The sequence below is a fragment of the Oryctolagus cuniculus genome, chromosome X (genome assembly GCF_964237555.1).
Source record: "Oryctolagus cuniculus chromosome X, mOryCun1.1, whole genome shotgun sequence".
NCBI lineage: Eukaryota > Metazoa > Chordata > Mammalia > Lagomorpha > Leporidae > Oryctolagus > Oryctolagus cuniculus.
The window spans coordinates 10660146-10681759 of NC_091453.1; the positions used below are offsets into that span (position 1 = coordinate 10660146).

The 21614-nt window shown below is 42.2% G+C and overlaps 1 protein-coding gene across 1 annotated transcript in view; it reads left to right on the top strand.

Moving 5' to 3' along the window:
- Positions 1 to 21614, top strand: part of PDK3 (pyruvate dehydrogenase kinase 3) — a gene marked incomplete in the record, with an annotated part of 102542 nt that overhangs the window by 18601 nt on the left and 62327 nt on the right. The window contains 2 exon segments of the mRNA XM_070067217.1: positions 12601 to 12742; positions 17472 to 17543. Coding sequence (XP_069923318.1) covers positions 12601 to 12742; positions 17472 to 17543 — 214 coding nt within the window.

Consider the following 21614-nt stretch of genomic DNA (forward strand, 5'->3'; position numbering starts at 1 on the left):
ACTCCCAGCTTTCCATCTCCTTCCTTTCCTATTCTCACTCTTAATTTTTACAGTGATCTACTCTCAGCTTACTTTATATTCATATAAGATCAACACTACACTAAGTGAAGAGTTCAACAAATAATAAGAAAAAAACTGTTCCTCAACAGTAGAGACAAGAGGCAGTAAACAATCATCAAATCTCAAAATGTCCATTTCACTCCTACATATAACATTTTAGGTACTCCATTAGTTCCTGCATATCAGGGGAAACATATGGTATTTGTCTTTTGGGGACTGGCTTATTTCACTAAGTATAATGGTTTCCAGTTGCATCCATTTTGTTTAAAATGACAAGATTTTGTTTTTTATGGCTGAGTAGTATTCCATAGTGTATATTTACCATAATTTCTTTATCTAGTCATTACTTGATGGACATCTGGGTTGATTCCATATCTTAGCTGTTGTGAATTGAGCTGCAATATGTGGGAATGCAGATAACTCTTTCATATGCTAATTTCATTTTGGGTAAATTCGCAGGAGTGGGATGCCTGGGTCATATGGTATATCTGTTTTCAGCTTTCTGAGTGAGGTATCTCCATATTGTCTTCCACAATAGCTGTACTAATTTACATTCCCAGCAACAGTAGATTAGGGTACTTTTTCCCCCTCATCCTAGCCAGAATTTATTGTTTGTTGATTTCTGTTTGAGAACCACTCTAATGCATTGAGGTGAAACTTCATTGTGGTTTTGATTTGCATTTCTCTCATGGCTAGGTATTGTGAACATTTTTTCATGTGTCTGTTGGCCATTTGAAATTTATGTTTTGAAAAATGCCTGTTCAAGTCTTCAGCCCATTTCTATATTTTTTTTTTTTTGGACAGGCAGAGTGGACAGTGAGAGACAGAAAGAAAGGTCTTCCTTTTGCCGTTGGTTCACTCTCCAGTGGCCGCCACAGCCAGCGTGCTGCAGCCGGCGCACCGCGCTGATCCGAAGGCAGGAGCCAGGTGCTTCTCCTGGTCTCCCATGGGGTGCAGGGCCCAAGCACTTGGGCCATCCTCCACTGCACTCCCTGGCCACAGCAGAGAGCTGGCCTGGAAGAGGGGCAACCGGGACAGAATCTGGCGCCCCGACCGGGACTAGAACCCCGTGTGCCGGCATCGCAAGGCAGAGGATTAGCCCAGTGAGCGAAAGTGCTGGCCCAGCCCATTTCTTAACAGAATTGTTTGTTTCATTGTTGTTGAGTTTCTTGAGTTGTTTTTATATTCTGGTTATTAATCCTTTATCAGTTGCATTGTTTGCAAATCATTTCTCCCATTCTTCAGTTGCCTCTTGACTTTGCTGAGTGTTTGTTTTGCAGTGCAGAAGCTTCTCAACTAGATGTAATCCCATTTTTCAATTTTGGCTTTGACTGCCTATACTTCAAGGGTCTTTTACGAGAAGTGTTTGCCTAAGCCAATGTCTTGCAGAGTTTCCCCCATGTTCCCCTCTACTAATTTGATGGTATCTGGTCACAGATTTAGATTTTTCATCCATTTTGAGTTTTTTTTTTCTTTTGTATAAGGTATAAGATAGGGGTCTTGTTTCATACTTCTGCATGTGGAGATCCAGTTTTCCCAGCACCATTTGTTGAAGAGACTGTCTTTGCTCCAGGGACTGATTTTAGCTCCTTTCTCAAAGATAAGTTGGTTGTAGTTTCATGGATTGATTTCTGGAGTTTTTATTGTATTCCATTGGTCTATATGTCTAGTTTTGTGCCAGTACTGGGGTGTTTTGATTATAAATGCCCTGTAGTATGTCTTGAAATCTGGTATTGTGAGGCCTCCGGCTTTGTTTTTGTTGTAAAAGATTACTTTAGTTATTCAGGGTCTCATGTGTTTCCATATCAATTTTAGCATCATTTTCTAGATTTGGGAAGGATGTTGTTGGTATTTTGATTGAGATCACATTGTATCTGTAGATTGCTTTTGGTAGTATGGACATTTTAATGATATTAATTCTTGCAGTCCATAAACATGGAAGATGTTTCCATTATTTGTGTCTTTTATTTCTTTATTTAATGTTTTGTAATTTTCATTGTAGAGGTATTTCACCTCCTTGGTTAAATGTATTCCAAGGTATTTACTTTTTGCTGTAGCTATCGTGAATGGGATTGATCTTAGAAGTTCTTTCTCAGCCATGGCATTGTCTGTGTATGCAAAGGCTGTTGATTTTTGTGTGTTGATTTTATATCCTGTCATTTTACCAAACTCTTTCATGAATTCCAATAGTCTCTTAGTGGAGTCTTGGATCCTCTATATATAGGATCATGTCTTCTGCAAATAGGGATAGTTTGACTTCTTCCTGCCCAGTTTGTATCCCTTTGATTTCTTTTTCTTGCCTAATAGATCTGGCTAAAACTTTCAGGACTGTATTGAATAGCAGTGGTGAAAATACGCATCCTTGTCTGGTTTTGGATCTTAGTGGAAATGCTTCCAATTTTTCTCCATTCAGTAAGATGCTGGCTGTGGGTTTGTCATAAGTTACCTTGATTATGTTGAGGAATGTTCCTTCATACCTAATTTGCTGAAGGTTTTCATCATGAAAGGATGTTATATTTTATCAAATGTTTTCTCTGCATCTGTTGAGATAATCATAGGGTTTTTTTCAGTTTGTTAATTTGATGTATCACATTTATTGATTTGTGAATGCTGAACCATGCCTGCATACCAGGGATAAATCCCACATGGTCCACATGAATGATCTTTCTGATGTGTTGTTAGATTTGATTGGCTAGAATTTTGTTGAGGATTTTTGCATCTATGTTCATCAGGGATATTGGTCTGTAGTTCTCTTTCTCTGTTGTATATTTTTTTGGTTTAGGAATTAAGGTGATGGTGGCCTCATAGAGTTTGGGAGGTTTCTCTACCTTTCAGTTGTTTTGAATAGTTTGAGAATTGGATTTAGTTCTTTTAAAATCTGGTAGAATTCAATAGTGAAGACATCTGGTCCTGGGCTATTTTTTGGGGGGACGGAAGGGTCTTTATTACTGATCTAGTCTCCACTTTGGTTATTGATCTGTTTAGGTTTTATGTCTTCCTGACTCAATTTGGTTGATTGTATGTGTCCAGGAATAATAAATGTGTTCATCCATTTCTTCTAGATTTTCCATTTAGTTGGCATAAATTTGTTTGTATTAATTCCTGATAATTCTTTTTATTTCTATGGTAACAGTTGTTACATTTCCTTTTTCATCTCTTATTTGGGACTCAGAGGATATAGAACTCAATGAGTGGGGCAATAGTGGAGGGGTTGCCCAAGCACAGGGAACAAGTTCTGGGCCTACAACGATATCTGTTAACAGCTTGCCTTGGTTTTATCTGGTATACAGAGGTGATAGACTTCTCACTTGTCTTGTTTCAAGAGATATATGCTTCTTTTTTTAAAAAAATCTTTTTTATAGAGATTTATTTATTTATTTGAAAGAGGAGAGGTATATATAGAGAGAGACAGTGAGAGTGTGTTCTTCCATCCAATGGTTCACTCCCCAGTTGGCCACGATGGCTGGAGCCGTGCTAATCCCGAAGTCTGGAGCCAGGAGCTTCTTCCAGATCTCCCACGCAGGTGCAGGGGCCCAAGGACTTGGGCCATCTTCTACTGATTTCCCAGGCTATAGCAGAAAGCTGGATTGGAAATGGAGCAGCTGGGTCTTGACCCAGCGCCCATATGAAATGCCAGCGCTTCAGGCCGGGGCATTAACCCGCCACGCCACAGCGCAGGTCCTGAGATAACTGCTTCTAAAAAGCAAGCTAACCAAATTCGTGAAGAAAGAGTATCAAGGTACTAGTGTGCATTACTTATTTCTCCTCAGCACAGGCACAGATGCATTTCAGATAAGGATTCTGTAACCCTTGCCTCCCTTAATCGAGAATCCTGTCACGGTCACTCTGTATCTTCTTTTCCTATCATAAGAACAGAAATCATTCTATGAAGCTACCATGGGCTTCAAGCCCCATTAAGAATATCTGGGCCGGCGCCACGGCTCACTAGGCTAATCCTCCGCCTTGCGGCACCGGCACACCGGGTTCTAGTCCCGGTCGGGGCGCCGGATTCTGTCCCGGTTACCCCTCTTCCAGGCCAGCTCTCTGCTGTGGCCAGGGAGTGCAGTGGAGGATGGCCCAAGTGCTTGGGCCCTGCACCCCATGGGAGACCAGGATAAGCACCTGGCTCCTGCCTTCAGATCAGTGCAGTGCACCGGCCGCAGTGCGCCAGCCGTGGTGGCCATTGGAGGGTGAACCAACGGCAAAAGGAAGACCTTTCTCTCTGTCTCTCTCTCTCTCACTGTCTACTCTGCCTGTCAAAAAATAAAAAAATAAATAAATAAATAGAATATCTGCATGTTTTGGTATATATTATATGAAATTTTTGTATTTAGTTTAGAATAGAATGGTGCCAGTTACAGGAAGACTTTGTTTTTAGAAATCTTTTCTTCAAGAACATGCCTTTTAAGAGCTACATATTTCTCCATATAAATATATAGTATTGTAATATATTTTAGTTTTTCTGTATCATGGTATATTTAGGTTATTTTCAGTGTCTCCATTTCTCAACCACTTGGAGAAATTTCAGACTTTTAGAATAAGTTGCAAGAATATCATAGTTAGGGCCAACACTATGGTACAGCGGGTTAAGCTCCTGTCTGTGATGCTGGCATCCCACATGGGTGCTGCTTCACTTCTGATCCAGCTCCCTGCTGATGCACCTGGGAGTGCGGCTTTGTCCTGGGACAGCCCTAGCTGTCTTGGGGAGTGAACCAGCAGATGGAAGACTTCTCTCTGTGTGTCTCTCTGTCTATTCCTCTCTGTAACTCTGCCCCACATCCTTGCCGGAATTTATTGGTTTTTTTAGTTTTTATTTTTATTAAAAAAAGATTTAATTATTTGAAAGGCAGAGTTACAGACAGACAGGGAGAGACAGGAAGAGAGAGAGAGAGAGAGAGAGAGAGAGAGGGAGGGAGAGAGAGAGAGAGAGAGAGAGAGAGACAGAGAGAGAGAGAGAGAATCTTCCAGCCACTGGTTCACTCCCCAAATGGCCGCAGGGCCTGAGCTGGGCTGATCTGAAGCCAAGAGCCAGGAGCTTTTTCTGGGTTAACCATGTGGACATCTTCCACTGCTTTCCCAGGCTGTTAGCAAAGAGCTTGATCAGAAATGGAACAGCTGAGACTTGAAGCAGCTCCTACGTGGGATGCCGGCACTGCAGGCAGAAGCTTAACCTAGTACACCATAGCACCAGCCCCTAAATAAATCTTTTTAAAAAGGACTGCTATAGTTAACACCCATGTGCAACACCTGGGTTCACCAGTTACTTTGCCGTTCTTGCTTTATCTTTTCCCTTTTTTTTTTTCCATTCTTATCCTTGTCTTCCTCCCTCATTCTCACCCTTCTTCCCTCTCTCACACTTTGTTTTTCTGAACCACTTGAGAGTAAGTTACAAGCATCATTAATCTAGATGTGTCCTAAGCATAAGGGTGTCCTGCTAATAACCCTGATGCAGCTGTTACACTTGGGGAATTCATCATTGGTATAGTCATGAAAGTGGGCATTCACAGTTCTCTGAATGACCCCTGGCTGCTGAGTTATAGAGCTCATGCCTGAACCACTGTGGCTGAGCAGGCTGCTGAACAAGGTGCCACAGAGTCCAGGAGGGGCTCCCACCTCAGCAACACAGTAACCAATAGAGGGCAGGAGTGCCAGGTAGAGCTGGCTGGGTACCAACCAGAGAATGAACTAGAAGTCTGCCCACGAACAGCCAGGGCTGTGCCAGGCTGAAACCAGGAACTGAGAACTTGATCTGGACCTCCCATGTGGGTGGCAGGAGCCCAACCACTTGAGCCATCCCCTGCTGCCTCCCAGGGTGCACATTAGTGGGGAGCTGGTACTGGGAGAGCCAGGATTCAAATGCAGGTATTCTAATATAGGATACAGGAGTCCCAAGTGGTGTCTTTAACCCTGTACCAAATGCCCATTCCTGTAGAAGCTCTTTTTTTTTCTCCAATTTTATTTAGAAGATTTCAATATTTTGGAAACATTGAATTTTAGATAAAAGTAATTAGTTCTGGCAAGACTAAGCAAGACTAAGCAATAGTAATTCAAAACGAAGTGTGAAATTTGCGTGTTGTAGAGTGAGCCAGTGAATGTGAGATTTCTGTGTCTCTGCCTTTCAAATAAAAAAAATTAAAAATTTAAAAAGAATTAAGAAGCTGAACTGAACTGTACCGAACTGTGAAGATATTTCTGATATATTACTTTCTTAAAAGAGCTTCTTCTAAATAATTTTTTAAGATTTGTTATTAATATAAAGATAACAGGTTTCATGTGTCTCATAGATACAATTCTAAGAAAATAACCATACTTCCCTCCATCTCCTCTCTTTCCTTCCTTTTTTCTCCTTTAATTTTTTTTAACTTTTATTTAATGAATATAAATTTCCAAAGTACAACTTATGGATTACAATGGCTTCCCCCCCATACTGTCCCTCCCACCCGCAACCCTCCCCTTTCCCACTCCCTCTCCCCTTCCATTCACATCAAGATTCATTTTCGATTATCTTAATATACAGAAGATCAGCTTAGTATACATTAAGTAGGGATTTCAACAGTTTGCTCCCACACAGAAACATAAAGTGAAAAATAATAGATGATTTTTTTAAATGATGATGAAATCAGATCAGACCTATTGTCATGTTTAATCCCAGTGAGAGTCAAGTTTTTCTCCTCTAATTTTTGCAATAACAGAATTTCAGTTTACTTTATAAACACAGGCTTAATGCAGCGCTATCCATAATGTTCAACAAGTAAAATGTATAAAGACCACTGTTCCACAGGCATATAGACAAGGGCTATAAACAGTAATCAAGTCATAAGATGTCAGTTTCATTCTAATACATTTTAAAATTAGCAAATACTTGGGTCCTTGCCTTCCATGTGGGAGACCCAGATGTAGTTCTGGGTTCCTGGCTTTGGCTTGGCCCTGCCCTGGCTGTTGTTGGCATTTGGCAACTGAACCAGTGGATGGAAGATCTCTCTCTCTCTCTCTCTCTCTCTCTCTCTTTGTTTCTTTCTCTCTGCCTTTCAAACAGAATGAAATAGGTAAATTTTAAAAGTTACTGCTAAAATCCTATTTCTCATTTATATTTTGCCCATTTTAACATGGTTAATATATTGCAAACTCATTTAGTTGACAGTATTAACAAAAAACATTATCGGAATGAAGTGGTTCATTCTGTTGCCTTTACTGCCTTGCTAGTGATTTCCCCACGTATTGCTCTCCTTTTGTACTCCTTTATCCCATTACAACGTCTCCCAAACCACCCCAGTGAGTGGGAAAGTTGAAAGATGTGCACAAAGATGGCCTTCAGATTCTCCCTCTCCCTCTCCACATTTTGGGTGGCATTGTTTCTTGTTGATGGAAGAGAACACAAAATGCAAGGAGACTTTTAAAAGTTCGTAGGAAATGGTATTAAAATATAAGTGTATTTTGATGTAAAACTTTTTTGAAATACTTTCATAGTTTCTTAATGTGTATTTTTCTTTATTTCTTTTTTCAAAGATTATTTGAGAAGGGAGTTACAGAGGAAGAGAAGGAGAAACAGAGGGAGAGATCTTCTATCTTCTGGTTCACTTCCCAAATGGCTGCGATGATCAGTCCTGGGCCAGGTTGAAGTTAGGAGCTTCTTCCAGGTCTCCCATGTGGATGCAGGGGTCCAGGCACTTGGGCCGTACTCCATTGCTTTCCCAGGTGCATTAGCAGCGAGCTGGAGCAGAAGTTCAGCAGCCGGGACTCGAACCAACACCCATATAGGATGCTGGAGCTGAAGGCTGCAGCTTCAACCTGCTGAGCCACAGTGCTGGCCCTTCATGTGCGTTTTTTTCCACAGAATTTTGAAGAGCCTCAGTGTGTCTTCAGCCCTCTGCCTTAATTATAAGATACTTATTTTCAGGTGACTTCATTAACTGAAACTTTTTTCTACTTTCTGTGAATTAATCAAAAATAGGATTAAAGACTTGCCAGAAATACTGGCCACTGTGGAAACCAGGTGACTAGTCAGATGCTCCTGGCCACATCCTGGTCTCACCATAGGGAGGGCTCCCTGCGTTCAGTCCAAAGTCATTTGTATTTCTGTATCTGCTCATCCTATTCTTGGTGAATGTAAAGCTCTATGGAACCTCTAGACTGAGCAGCTCATGCCTTTTGCATGGTGTAGTAACTGTCTGCAACTTCCAATTAAAAGGCAAAGTATAAAACCAAACAGAAAGAGAAGAAAATTAAAGGGTTCTGAAATTAGGAAGAGAAACTGAAGACATACATGAGTGTTTTTAAGCTAATGACTTATTTATGTCCACTGAGTCAGATTTTTCCAAACCACCTCCCTTCTGTCTTTGTCATCTTCTGGACTGATACAAGGGAAAATGTCGTTGGAAAATTGTAATAAGATGAAGTGTATGGAAAAATGCTGAATGAAAATAGAAAATCAAAATTAAGGAATGTAGACAAGCTAAGGAAGTGGGGAAAAATGAAGGCGAATAACTGGAAAGAATAAAACTGGAAGATACTCAGTATGGTAGAAGACTTAGAAAAACGGTATCTTTTTGAGAGGACCTTCATTTAAAACCATACTTTTCTGAGTAAGTTTATTATTAAAAAGATTGTTAGAGCCCTTTGTTTTAAGCTAAGTATCCAGTATTAACACCTAGGGTGAAACACTTTCAGTGTATATGAGGAAAGCCACAGAAAAGTTACAAAAATCAGTCATTTCATATTTATTTTTAGGTTCACTAATTAACTGACTAAAAAAGACTTATCCTGTTTAAGCTGATGTATAATTAAGGTATCAGAGTACAAAGAATTTGTCCCTAAAGCTAAATTATAATGTAGGAGTCAAACCTGCAGATTTTTCAGCTAGTCTTTTTAAAAAAATACAAACTTCTAGAAGTATTGTCTATTATATATGTGTGTGTATGTGTGTGTGTGTGTGTGTAGCACTATAATAGATATTGTGAGGGATAGAGAGACAGATGAAGTTTCTATCCATACGTGTTTTGAGCAGTTTGATAAATCCAAGGAGGGTAGGGTGAAATGCTTCCTGAAATTTGGTTGTCTTCGACTTTGCATGTTTCATCCTCTCTCTAATTATGTAGACTCATCAAATGAGCCCAAGAGATCACAATGACCCTAAACTATGTGGTCACATTCTCAGTGCTGACCAAGTGTCAGCCAATTTGCTCTTTTTTATTTTTATTTATTTATTTATTGACAGGCAGAGTGGACAGTGAGAGAGAGAGAGAGAGAGACAGAGAGAAAGGTCTTCCTTTGCCGTTGGTTCACCCTCCAATGGCCGCTGTGGCCGGCGCACCGCGCTGATCCGAAGGCAGGAGCCAGGTGCTTCTCCTGGTCTCCCATGGGGTGCAGGGTCCAAGAACCTGGGCCATCCTCCACTGCACTCCCTGGCCACAGCAGAGAGCTGGCCTGGAAGAGGAGCAACTGGGACAGAATCCGGCGCCCTGACCAGGACTAGAACCCGGTGTGCTGGTGCTGCAGGTGGAGAGTTAGCCTGGTGAGCTGCAGTGCCAGCCCCAATTTGCTCTTGCATCCCATGGCTTCAGGCTGTTCTGCCAGATCATCCCTGGCATCGTTAGTGATTGCTAAATAATGAGCTCCCCTCTAAGCTTTCAGAATGTGTTAGTATTCAAGGTTAAGTACATTTTGAACCCCATCAAAGGTCTGCAAAGTAGATACTGTTCTTTTTTATAGTTGGTTACACTGAGGTTTAGCAGGTGTAAAGACTCTTGCCCACATGCATGAAGCTTATAAGTGCTCCAGGCAAATTTCAAACTCAAGTCTAATTCCAGCACTTGCTCTTGTCATTATCATTCCATAGGACCAGAGCCCCTTATCTGAATTCTGAGGTCTAAAAGGCAATATAAATTTAATTTCTTTTTCATATGTTTGGTGGCAAATCTCATTCTGTGACAAAACATGTGTTGAACTAGCTTGGGAAGATAGTCTTTATCCTATTCAGTGTGAATGTTCATGGATTTGACTGAAGCTAGATTGACTATAGTATTCTGTTACATAGTGAAGGACTGTTGACCTGCCAACCTGCTCTGGCTGCTCCCAGCCCTCCCTGCCTACCCTAGTATTGTGCGTCTAACCTGTTGTTGGCTATGGACTTGGCAGTTTAAGCATGCAAACTTTTACTATGCAACCCCCCCAAAAAATCAGATTTTTTTAATCATGAACTCATATAGATACTGTTAGGTACCATTCAGCTCCATAGCGTTCTTGCACTTTTTCCCTATTGAGAAACCATTGTTTGAGATAAGGAAGATTTTATTCAAGAGGGACCACTGCAGTGGGGAATTTGCAGTAGGGGAGGGAGATGGAGTTCAACCCTGAATGCAACAAGGATGCATGGAGGTAGATCGCAAAAGAGCAGTGTCGTTAGTGGGTGAAAAATTGCTAAAAGGAAACATCACAGCTAGGGGACTTTGCTGGACCAACTCAACTGGATTCTTGCTGAAGGCAGGCCAGAGTGATAATATATTAAAGGCATGGTAAATTTCTTTTATTTTTAAAGAGCTATTTCAGTCATTTTTACTAGATCTTTATTTTTTTTAAAGATTTATTTATTTATTTGAAAGGCAGAACTATTGAGAGGCAGAGAAAGAGAGAGGTCTTCCATCCAGTGTTTCACTCCCCAAATGTCCTCTATGGCTGGAGCTGTGCCGATCCGAACCCAGAAGCCAGGAGCTTCTTCCAGGTCTCCCACGTGAGTACAGGGGCCCAAGGACTTGGGCCATCTTCTACTGCATTCCCAGGCCATAGCAGAGAGCTGGGTTGGAAGTGGAGCAGCCAGGACTCAAACCGGCACCCATATGGGATGCTGGCACTGCAGGCAGCGGCTTTACCCGCTACGCCACAGTGCTGGCCCCAGGGAACTTTCTTCTATTTCACTAACATGACTGGGAGAGTATGAAAATTGCATTTACTTCTGAATCTCTGTTTTGCAGCCTTCATCACATAGGGAAGAATAAAGAGAGTTTGGAGGAGGAAAGTGTTTGATGAGCTCTGTGTCCCTCTTGGGCCTGGCCCAGGGAGCATAAAGCATCAGGGGGCTGGTCTGGCTAGGGCCTGGGAGGTGGGATGGACTCGTATCACAGAGCGTAAAAGGACTAGTGCTGATGGAGTACTTTTTCCATGTCAGACTCCATAAACAGTTACCACATTTAGTCTGCACAGAAGCTAGAGTTTGAGCTGCACTTTCCAGATTCAGATGGGCAGCTGAGGCTCAGAGCTGTAAAACTTACTGAATGTTTACCACCCCAAAGTGGGAGAGTTGGGGCAGGAGGATAGTTTTTCTCCAGAGCTCATGTGCTTCCTATCATGCCTTCTACCTGCCAGACACCATCAAGTTTACAGCAGGGCTGGCAACCGGTTGTAGGCCAGACCAATCTCAATCTCAGAACTGTTCTGGCCATGTGGCAGCTGCGGCAGGCGAAAGGGCTTAGGGTTTCTCTTTCAGGGGCCAGGCAGCTTTTCTCATTGTGTCCTGTGTTTGTAAATTTTCTGTACAGCCAACTCAGGGCAGTTTCCAAAGGGCTCCCTGACTGCCTTCTTCATAGTCCCCACTATGCCTTCCCCTCTGGGACACGCCATAGCAGATAGCCCTGCGTCAGTGCACCGGGAGCTGGTTTTGCTGGCACAGACAATGGGCCTGAGTCTGAGTTAGAGCCCCCACTGGGAATCCTGGAGCTTCCAGAATGGCAGAGCTATGGTCGCTAAAGAAACACATTGGGAGGAGCTTAAGAAAGAGCTGATTCGGCTGGTGCCGTGGCTCACTAGGCTAATCCTCTGCCTGTGGCGCCGGCACACCGGGTTCTAGTCCCGGTCGGGGTGCCAGTTCTAGTCCCAGTTGCCCCTCTTCCAGGCCAGCTCTCTGCTGTGGCCCGGGAGTGCAGTGGAGGATGGCCCAAGTGCTTGGGCCCTGCACCCCCATGGGAGACCAGGAGGAAGCACCTGGCTTCGGATCGGCGCAGTGCACCGGCCATGGCAGCCATTTGGGGGGTGAACCAACGGAAGGAAGACCTTTCTCTCTGTCTCTTTCTCTCACTGTCTAACCCTGCCTGTCAAAAAAAAAAAAAAAAAAAAAAGGCTGATACATAGTAGGTAAGTGTTTGTGGAATGAATCAATCTGTTGCCTCCTGCAGGCCCCTATGGTCAAGAGTGGATGTACCTGTAGCACTATTTTTGTATTTGGCAGTTTTCCCACAGTGTTTATTTGAAAACAAGTTCACATTATATTCCAGGTCACTTTTATATCACCATTGGTAACACTGGGAATGTATTTGTGTTAAGAAAAAAAAATACGCGTTGAAGGTTATTTCTTGGAATAAATGTTCTTTTTCTCTTTTGATTAAGTTGTTTTCTTAAAACTTGTCTTTTCAAAGGATAAAAAATTATCTGGAGACTGCAGGATCATTGAATTTCTCTTCTCAATCAGTAGTAACTGTGCTGTCAGGAGAGCGCTGTATTTCTCCATCTGTTAGACTGTAAAATCATGGAACATTTCTCATCTCTTAATAGGGAGAGATAATGCATGTGAGAAAACTTCATATATGTTTCTCCGAAAGGAACTTCCTGTGCGACTGGCCAACACCATGAGAGAAGTTAATCTTCTGCCGGACAACTTACTGAATCGCCCTTCGGTGGGCTTGGTTCAGAGTTGGTAAGTCAGTAACGTGGCTTAATAACATGGTGCTGTGAACATGTGGCACTGGAACCATTTCCATAGAAGGGCACACACTGCCCGTCTGAGAATGAGTCATTCAGGATAGCTGGGTTTTCCAGGCAGTTAAGAGTTGATTTTTAAAAAAATTGTTCAATTGAAAATCGTTTTAATGAAAAAACTGCCAAACTGTACTAGACACTTTCTTGACTTCTCAAATTTTATTTTTCTGGCTATAGATGTGATTGTTCATCGAAAGAAAATTGAAAAGTAGAGAACAATATAAAGGAATAGCACTGTGCAGCCCATGTAAGTGGGCCCGTGATGCTTCAGATAGGAGGATGTTTGCCACTTTTATCCAGTGTCAAGTTTGCTTCTTTTGTTTTCCTTTTAAAGTTCCTTGAAAACAGCAGTTCTCCTTGAACCATTGAAATCATTTAAAGGGGAGCCTCAGATTAGAAAAATGTCAGATCTCTGCTGTGTTTCACCTACCCTATGAAGAGCATGAAAAATTTTAACAGAATGTGACTTTAATAAGTTACAACTCTGATGATTCAAGCCTGTGTTACTTAATTGAGGAAGTTGAATTTGTGACACACCTCCGCAGTAGGCCAGCAGAGAGAGACCGTGTGTGGTAGGATGTAACAGGAGGTGGTGTGTTTTTCAAAAGGCATTTGCATATATTTGAGATGCGTGTGCAGATCTGGTCTGTGTTATAAAGCAAGGTGGAAGGCACTGTGTGGAGGTCTGGAGGAGTATGGGAGGCCAGATGCCCTGAGTGTCTCCAGCCAGCACAGTGCTGTGGGAGCCCAGAGGAGGGGAGAAATGCTGGCTGAGCTTTCGCACTGCCCCTTGATGGGTGAGTGGAATTGACAGGTACAGGTCAAGGGAGAATGCGTTAGAAGGAGGGAACAATGTGGACAAATGAAAGGAGAATGGAACTATTAATTAGCTTGCCTTTGGAGGGTTACTGGAGGCCAGGCTACGGAAAGAGAATGGACATTCAACAGGCATCTCTCAAAAATATTAATGATAGTAAGTGCTTAGGACTTAAAATGAACATGAGAAACACCATATTGGGTGGTCATAGAGGCCCATTGTTCAGTCCATTTCCCAGACAAGCAGCAGCTCCTCACGGGATGCCAATCGCAAGTCCTGGGCAACCTGTGCTTTTGACTGACTGGCTATGAATGAGGTTTCTACGACCCACTTCTGTGAGGTACAGGATCTTTAGAATATTGGAGAGGTGAGGCAAACAGTGTCCATGGCTTTGATACCACAGTTAGTTACATTCTGTTTTAGATTCATACCTTGTTTCAGGAGAAGCAGCAAGTACTTATTTGCATATGACTTCTTTATTTCAAAGCCTTTGTTAGGAGTTTTCTAGTAGAAAGTATAAAAGCACTATTGGGGAACCCTATGGTGGGGATTCTAGGTAGGCCAGATCAAATGCCCTGATTCTGGTAGTGGTAACAGTCCAACATTTAATATAATCTATGTAAATAAATTCTTCAGGGGCTTCAAAGTCAATTGTTCATACTTTGGTGTTTCCTGACACTAAAAATCAATTCTCTGATTCTTTGGATACCAGCTAGTGTTCACCCTTTTAACTTACTTCTGACACTAACTACCTGAGTTAGTGCAGACCCAACAAATTTAGGGTTCAGTCCCTGGAGACTGCTCCCGCTTCGTATGTCCATCACAAGTCCTGGGCCACCTGTGCTTTTTTCTTTTTATTAAAGATTTATTTATTTATTTGAAAGGCAGAGTCACAGAGAGGCAGAGGAGAGAGAGAGAGAGAGAGAGAGAGAGAGAGAGAGAGAGAGAGACAGAGATGCACATGTCTTTCATCTGCCGGTTCACTCCCCCAGTGGCTGCAACAGCTGGAGCTGTGTCAATCCAGAGCTAGGAGTCAGGAGCCAGGAGCTTCCTCCGGGTCTCCCACACAGATGCAGGGTCCCAAGGACCTGGGCCATCTTCCGCTGCTTTTCCAGGACATAGCAGAGAGCTGGATGGGAAGTGGAGCAGCCAAGACTTGAACCAGTGCCCACATTGGATGCCAGCACTGCAAGTGGTAGCTTCACCTGCTATACTGCAGTGCTGGCCCTGCCACCTGTGCTTTTGATGGACTGGCTATAAATTGGGGTTCCATAACCCCCCTCTCATGTCTGGTCATCTACTAGGATGGTTCACATACCCCAGAAAGGCAGGTGGCTCATGCTATTATGAACGTTACTAATCAGGAACATCCAGATGGAGGCAGTGTAGAGGGCAAGGTTTGGGGGAATGTGTGTGGGAGGCTTCCGTGTCTTCCCTGGGCAGAGCACCGTCCCAGCGCTCAGCAGTCCGAGTTTCTCCTTGCTTAAGAGTTTCTGTAGAGCTCATTTCCAGGCCCTTCTGTCGTCAGAGAGTAGGGGTGGGGCTGGAAGTGTCAGCCCTGTAGTCACTGTGTCTTTCTGGTGGGCAGCCCCATCCTGAGGCTCCTTGGTGGCCCCACTCTGAGCCACGTTATTAACATAAGCTCAGGTGTGGTCAGGGGGCCTCCTTATGAACAAGAAAAGCATCTCCAACCAGTCCAGAGATTCTAAGGGTTTTAAGGAGCTCTGTGCCGGGACCCAGGGGCAGACACAAAATCTGTTTTATATGTACACACTGGCGAAGTATAAACTCAGATTGCTGAACCTACTCTTTTTTGTCTCTTCATTAATCCTCTTCCATGTCCATTTCAAACATGTATGCTGTACTTTCCTTTTTGTTTCTTAAACATTCTATTTTGAAATAATTTTTTGCTTAACAAAAAAGGATTGCAAGACTAGTAGAATTCCCACAGATCTCCACCCAGATTCACTAATCATTGGCATTTGGCATGTTTATTCTATCATTGTCATTCATATTCATTTGATCCCTCTTTATTATGTATATATGTGAGTACATGGGGCACTCACAGATATGTAGTATACACATATGTACACACAGACACTCATCCATGTTAGGTTTTTTGCTGAACCATTTGAGTTCAGGTAGACATACCCATTTACCCCTAGATACTTTAGGGTGTATCACCTTGAAACAACTTTAAAACACCAATGAGCATTATATTTAGAAATTTAATATTGATGCAGTAGTATTTCCTACTATATGGCGATTTTTATCATTTGACTAATTGTCCCACTAGTCGCATACCTCCCCTTTTTAAAAAAAAAAAAAAACAATTCCCCTCCTGATTTAAGAATCTAGTTCAGTGTCATATGTTGTATTCACTATCATTTCTTTTTAAAAGTGAATCCTGTAAGTCGCAGGATGTGAACCATACCACCATGCCCTCAGTCACAGTGTGTTCTCCCTGCTCCCTTGACTGCCAGGCTAGGAACTCAGGGTTATCTTCGATTCCTCTTCATTCGTGACTTTGCTGTTCACATGACTGTCCTTGCCTGCCTAAGTTTGCTTGCGTGTTGCAGGAGAGAAGACATCACCAGGGCTGGCTGGCTGACCTCTCGGCATGTTTTGAATTGATGACTTTAATGATATCTAATCTATCACTTTATGTGCCCAGGGACTTGAAAATTATACCCGTAGATGAGCATGCGTTAGTGTCAGATGCATTGTCCCAAAGTTCACATGAGGCTTATTAACCAAACGTCATTCCTGTTTGTGTATCTATGTATGTACATTTTTAGTTACCCGAGTATCTGTATCCTCTATCCAAAGACAGAAAATAGGATTAGTGATAATTAATTGTTAGAAAGAATTAGTTGAAGGGATAATTCTTTCAGGATGTGTTAAGCCCCAACATGGAGATCACACACTTCTAATGGAACAGGTGACTCCCGACCAGATCGAGCCAGTCAGGGCAGAGGGTGGCTGCTGCTCTGATGTGCCTCTGAATCCCACTGAGCTCTGTTCTGCAAATCTTAACGTTGGACACACTGTTTCCTACACTGGCCCTGACAGAGGTGTGCAGCTGTTCTTAATCTAGAGCTGTTCCAGAGGGTCTAAGAGGCGTTCCTCCTCTCCACTGTGTATTGATGATAATAGTTTAACTCTGAGAAGGAAGCTTCTCTTCTAGTTTCTACGTTCTTGGTGTGCACTTCAGTGTCACAGATGTGCTTCTTGAAATTCATGTGCATTTGGGGGTAACGAAACTGTAGACTTGTGCTGTCGGTTAGGGTGTGTGTGCTTGTAAGCAGCACACACTGAGACTGAACATGGTGCGTGTAACTAGAAGTCCAGCCGTCGTAGGATGTTGGTTGGATTCAGAGCTTCGTGAGACTCTCGAGGTCCTGCTTTTGGTGGTGTCAGCCTCACTTTCAGGCTGGTTCCCCTCGTGGTGGCAGAACGGCTGCAGCGGTTCTAGGCTTCCCATTCCCCTAGCACACTGTACAAAAGCAGAGCAAACTCCTTTCTCTCCTGCAGGCCTCCTTCGAGTCTGCTGTCTTCGAATGCTGATCTAAATTGAGGTGGGATCCTCTGTTCAGGGAAATGCACTCAGTGCTAGGCTGAGATTTGGACTATTGGGCTAATAATCAGTGATAAGAGAAATATCTAGAGAAATTATCTAGAGAAAACTGGGGTCACCATGTATTTTGGAGACATCAGCTTCTACTGAAGCCCTTGAGCTATGTGTGGGAGTGGATGGAGATCCGAGGGAAGACGTGGAGTGCTCTCAGGAAGAGGGGAAGAAGGAATGGATTCTGGGTAACAACTAACACAGTATACTCTTCTCTTTCAGGTATATGCAGAGTTTCCTTGAACTTTTGGAATATGAAAATAAGAGCCCTGAGGATCCACAGGTCTTAGATAAGTAAGTATGGTATCATTTACCTGAAAGTAAAACTGTTGAATTAAAAAATGTTTTGATAGGTGGAACTCATGTCATTAAAGCCCAAGAAGTATAATTCTGATGAAACATTAGTTTTCCTAGTGGGTATTGACACAAAATTGCGTCTTCAGAATTTTGAGTTAAGAATTTAACTTAGTGCAGAAGGAATAATGACACTTCAAATTACACTTCAGGACCTAATTCTTAATACATTTAGTCAAGGTGATCCGGGCACTCAGTATAAATATTGCAGTAAATGTTCCATCTAGTGGTAGCTTTAAGAATGCAATTGCCTTTGCAGATACATGAATTATCTACCCGATTCTTTATAATCTTTAAACAAAAATCTCAATGGGGTATTATATTTGAGCTTAGAAAAACTGTAAAGTTTTTATTTTGGAGAAGCTTAAAAGGGTGTGTTTTTTTATATAACAAGCTGAATTCTATTGCTGCCATTATGCACAAAGGCTGTTAAATTCCCATGCACAAAGACTGTTACATTCTCATGCTGATGGAAAATATTTGCTTTTCCCTTTTATTTAGCCAAGAAACACTAACCTTAGCTGTGAGTGTATTTTTTTCCACAAGAGAAATTATGTAGAAATTCAAAATGCCTGGGACCAGGAGGGTTTTAGATTTCAGATTTTTTAAGATTTTGGAGTATTTGCATATAATGTGATATCATGGGATCTTCCCATTATCATTTATATTCCATATATACCTTATAAATACAGCCTGAAGGTAATGTAGAATATTTTTAATAATTTTGTGCATGTCTCACGGTGCAAAATTTTCCATTGTGGTGTTGTGTCAGTGCTCGAAGACTTTTGGATTTTGGAGCATTTCAGATTTCAGACTTTTAGATTAGGAATGCTGAATCAGTATCCATTTTACTTTATTTTTTTAAAGATTTATTTTATTTATTTGAAAGAGAGTTACAGAGAGAGGTAGAGACAGAGAGAGAGGTCTTCCATCTGCTGGGTCACTCCCCAGATGGCCACAACAGCCAGAGCTGTGCTGATCCGAAGCCAGGAGCCAGGAGCTTCCTCTCAATTTGTCTGAAAGGAAACTTAACCTTGATGGCTCAATTCTCAGAATGCTTCCCAATCGTCTCGGCTCTTCTAAGCTCTACCATTATGATCGTCACGTTTATTCTTCCACCACGTGGGTGCAGGGGCCCAAGGACTTGGACCATCTTCCACTACCATCCCAGGCTATAGCAGAGAGCTGGATTGGAAGAGGGGCAGCCAGGACTAGAACTGGTGCCCATATGGGCTGCCCGCACTTGAAGCCAGAGCTTTAACCTGCTGTGCCACAGTGCTGGCCCCCCATTTTACTTTAATTTCCTCCTGTTTCATGTATACATACATGAGTGCATGTAATAGGCCTGTGTGCTGAAGAACTTCTTTTTATGTATAAACCTAGTCCACATAGTTGTGAGATCAAACACCTGACATACAATTGCATGAAAAAAAACTAGGGAGGCGTGTGCATTTTGGCATAACGAGTTAAGCCACCACTTGGGATGCCCACATCCCGTATTGGAATGGTGGGATTGAGTCCCACCTCTGCTTCCCATCCAGCTTCCTGCTAATGCACTTGGGGAGCAGCGACTGATGGCCCTAGTATTTGGGTCCCTGCCACCCACGTGAGAGACCCGGATGGAGTTCCTGGCTTAAGTTTGGCCCAGATCTGCCTGTTGTGGGCACCAGCAAATGGAAGATCAATCTCTTTCTCTCTCCCATTCTGCCTTTCAAATAAACAAATTTTTTATTAAAAAAAAAAAACTAGGAAAATACCATGTTACACCAGCAACCTTAGGGAGTATTTAATCCATTCCTCTGAATTCACAGATAAGGAAACTGAGGTAAGAGATATGAAATGATTTGCCCAAGATTGTAACAGTTCATAGTACAGCTGAACATATAAATTAGGTTTCCTTTTCCTTAGTTAGTGCATGGTTCTTTACAACATGCTGTGCCATCAAAACTCAGTCTGAGCCATGAATCACTGGCTCAAAGTAACTAGCCCAAGTTTGGTTGTAAATTAAAATATAAAGGGAAATAAAGCCCTGATCCGCTTCATGCTTTTCCAGGTGTTATGTCTTACGGGTCTTTGGAATGTAGAAGGGACAAGCAGTTGGGTTAGAGCCCCTGACACAGTGTTTTCCTTATTACAAGCCACCACTGTCATTTAGGCTGTGAATATTAAATCGGTTGAATCCAGGAATTTTGTTTCTCAAAATTCACTAGTTGCGACATTTTGTTTGGTTGCAATCCTAAAACTTAGCATTGACTTCTCTAACTTCAAATTTTGACATGTGAATTTGTGGAAGTACATAATGTATTTCTACTCTTTTGTCCCATGTCGCTCCCCCTCTTCGTGGAGGAACGACACAGGACCCTGCGCTGTTCTTTCGTCTGCTCGGCCCTCCCCGGGTTTGCTGCTGGTTCTTCCCGGGTTGGCTACTGTCCCTTCCACCTCCGTGGAAGGGCGGTTCCCCCTGCCACTTTCCCCACTTCCGCGGGGGAGCGGCACACCGCCGGCCGGCTCTCTCGGGGGCTGCACAGGTGTTCCTTCAGATAGATGTTCCTGGTGCATGTTGTCTCTCTCCTCCTTTATAGTCCTCTTCCACCAATCCCAACTCTGCTACCCACACGCCGAGTATGCTGCTCTCCTCCAATCAGGAGCAGGTCCTGCTGTTTATTGGTTGAACTGGAGGCAGCTGTGTAGAAGCTGTTTCCTCCTCTCCCAGCGCCATATTGTGGGAGAGCAGATGCATAGAATAAGTCTTAATTCCAGTAACTTAGTCTAGTCCGAGTTGCTCCCAGTTGCTCCCCACAGTCCCAGGGTTCCATCTCAGTTTCTAGAACTGGTTATTAGGCAGATGCAGTATATGGACATGAAGTTGGCAACCACCAGCACTGACTCTATTGTATGCTCATCAATGTGATAATAGCTCTCAGTCAGTTTCAAGAAGTTGTTTAGGTTCAGTCAGCTAGTTAGGCTAGTTGGGATTTGAGAAGCCTGATGCTCTTGGTGAAGGAGGGAGTGAAAGTGAGTCAGTATCACAATAGCAGCTTTTTCTGCTCAGTGAGATCACCGGTGGGGCAACTGTGTTAGTAAAGTGAAAGAAGCTTAGAGGATAAACGTGGCGATCATAATGGTAGAGCTTAGAAGAGCCGAGATGATCGGGAAGTATTCTGAGAATTGAGCCATCGAAGTTAAGTTTCCTTTCAGACAAATTGAGATATTTCTGTACTGTAAAGAGCTGTTTTACTTTGGTAATACTTAATTTATAGATAAGTTAGAGTTTTATATAAAGGACAAATTGTTCTTTATGAAATTTCTTGTAAATAATGCTGACTTTCTAATTTCACAGTTGGCTTATTTATCTTTACTGTCAAATGAATTCACTACAGAAACATTTCATCACTAAGAAAAATGAGACTATTTGAAAGTCACCCCAAATTTCTACTACCTAGGGGCAACTGCTGTTAACATCTTCCCACTGCCCATACTTTTTTCCTAAACATGCATATTTTTAGATGTATAAAAGTCTTTACAAAATAACAATGTCTATATTACCAATCTACACTTTTATTAATAACTTAATGATATTCATATCAATAGTCCATTTATGGCTAGGTTATGCAGTTTGACCTCCTATCATTGGATTTTAGATTGATTTGTAGTTTTCTTTCTTTTTAATACAAAGTACCATCACTGATACTCTTTTTTTTTTATAAAGATTTATTTTATTTATTTGAAAGAGTTACAGAGGTAGAGACAAAGAGAGAAGTCTTCCATCTGCTTGAAATTGGGGACTTAACTTGTTGGCCTGCTGTCCCCATTAATTTGATTATTTCCCTACTGACTTGCAATGTCAATTTCTCAGTATGCTAAATTTTTGTATGTGCATACTCACTTTTTGGCCTGGTTCCAAACTTTTAATTTGATTCCATTGACTAAATTGCCTTTTTTTTTTTTTTTTTTTTTTACAGGCAGAGTGGACAGTGAGAGAGACAGAGAAAGGTCTTCCTTTTTTTTTTG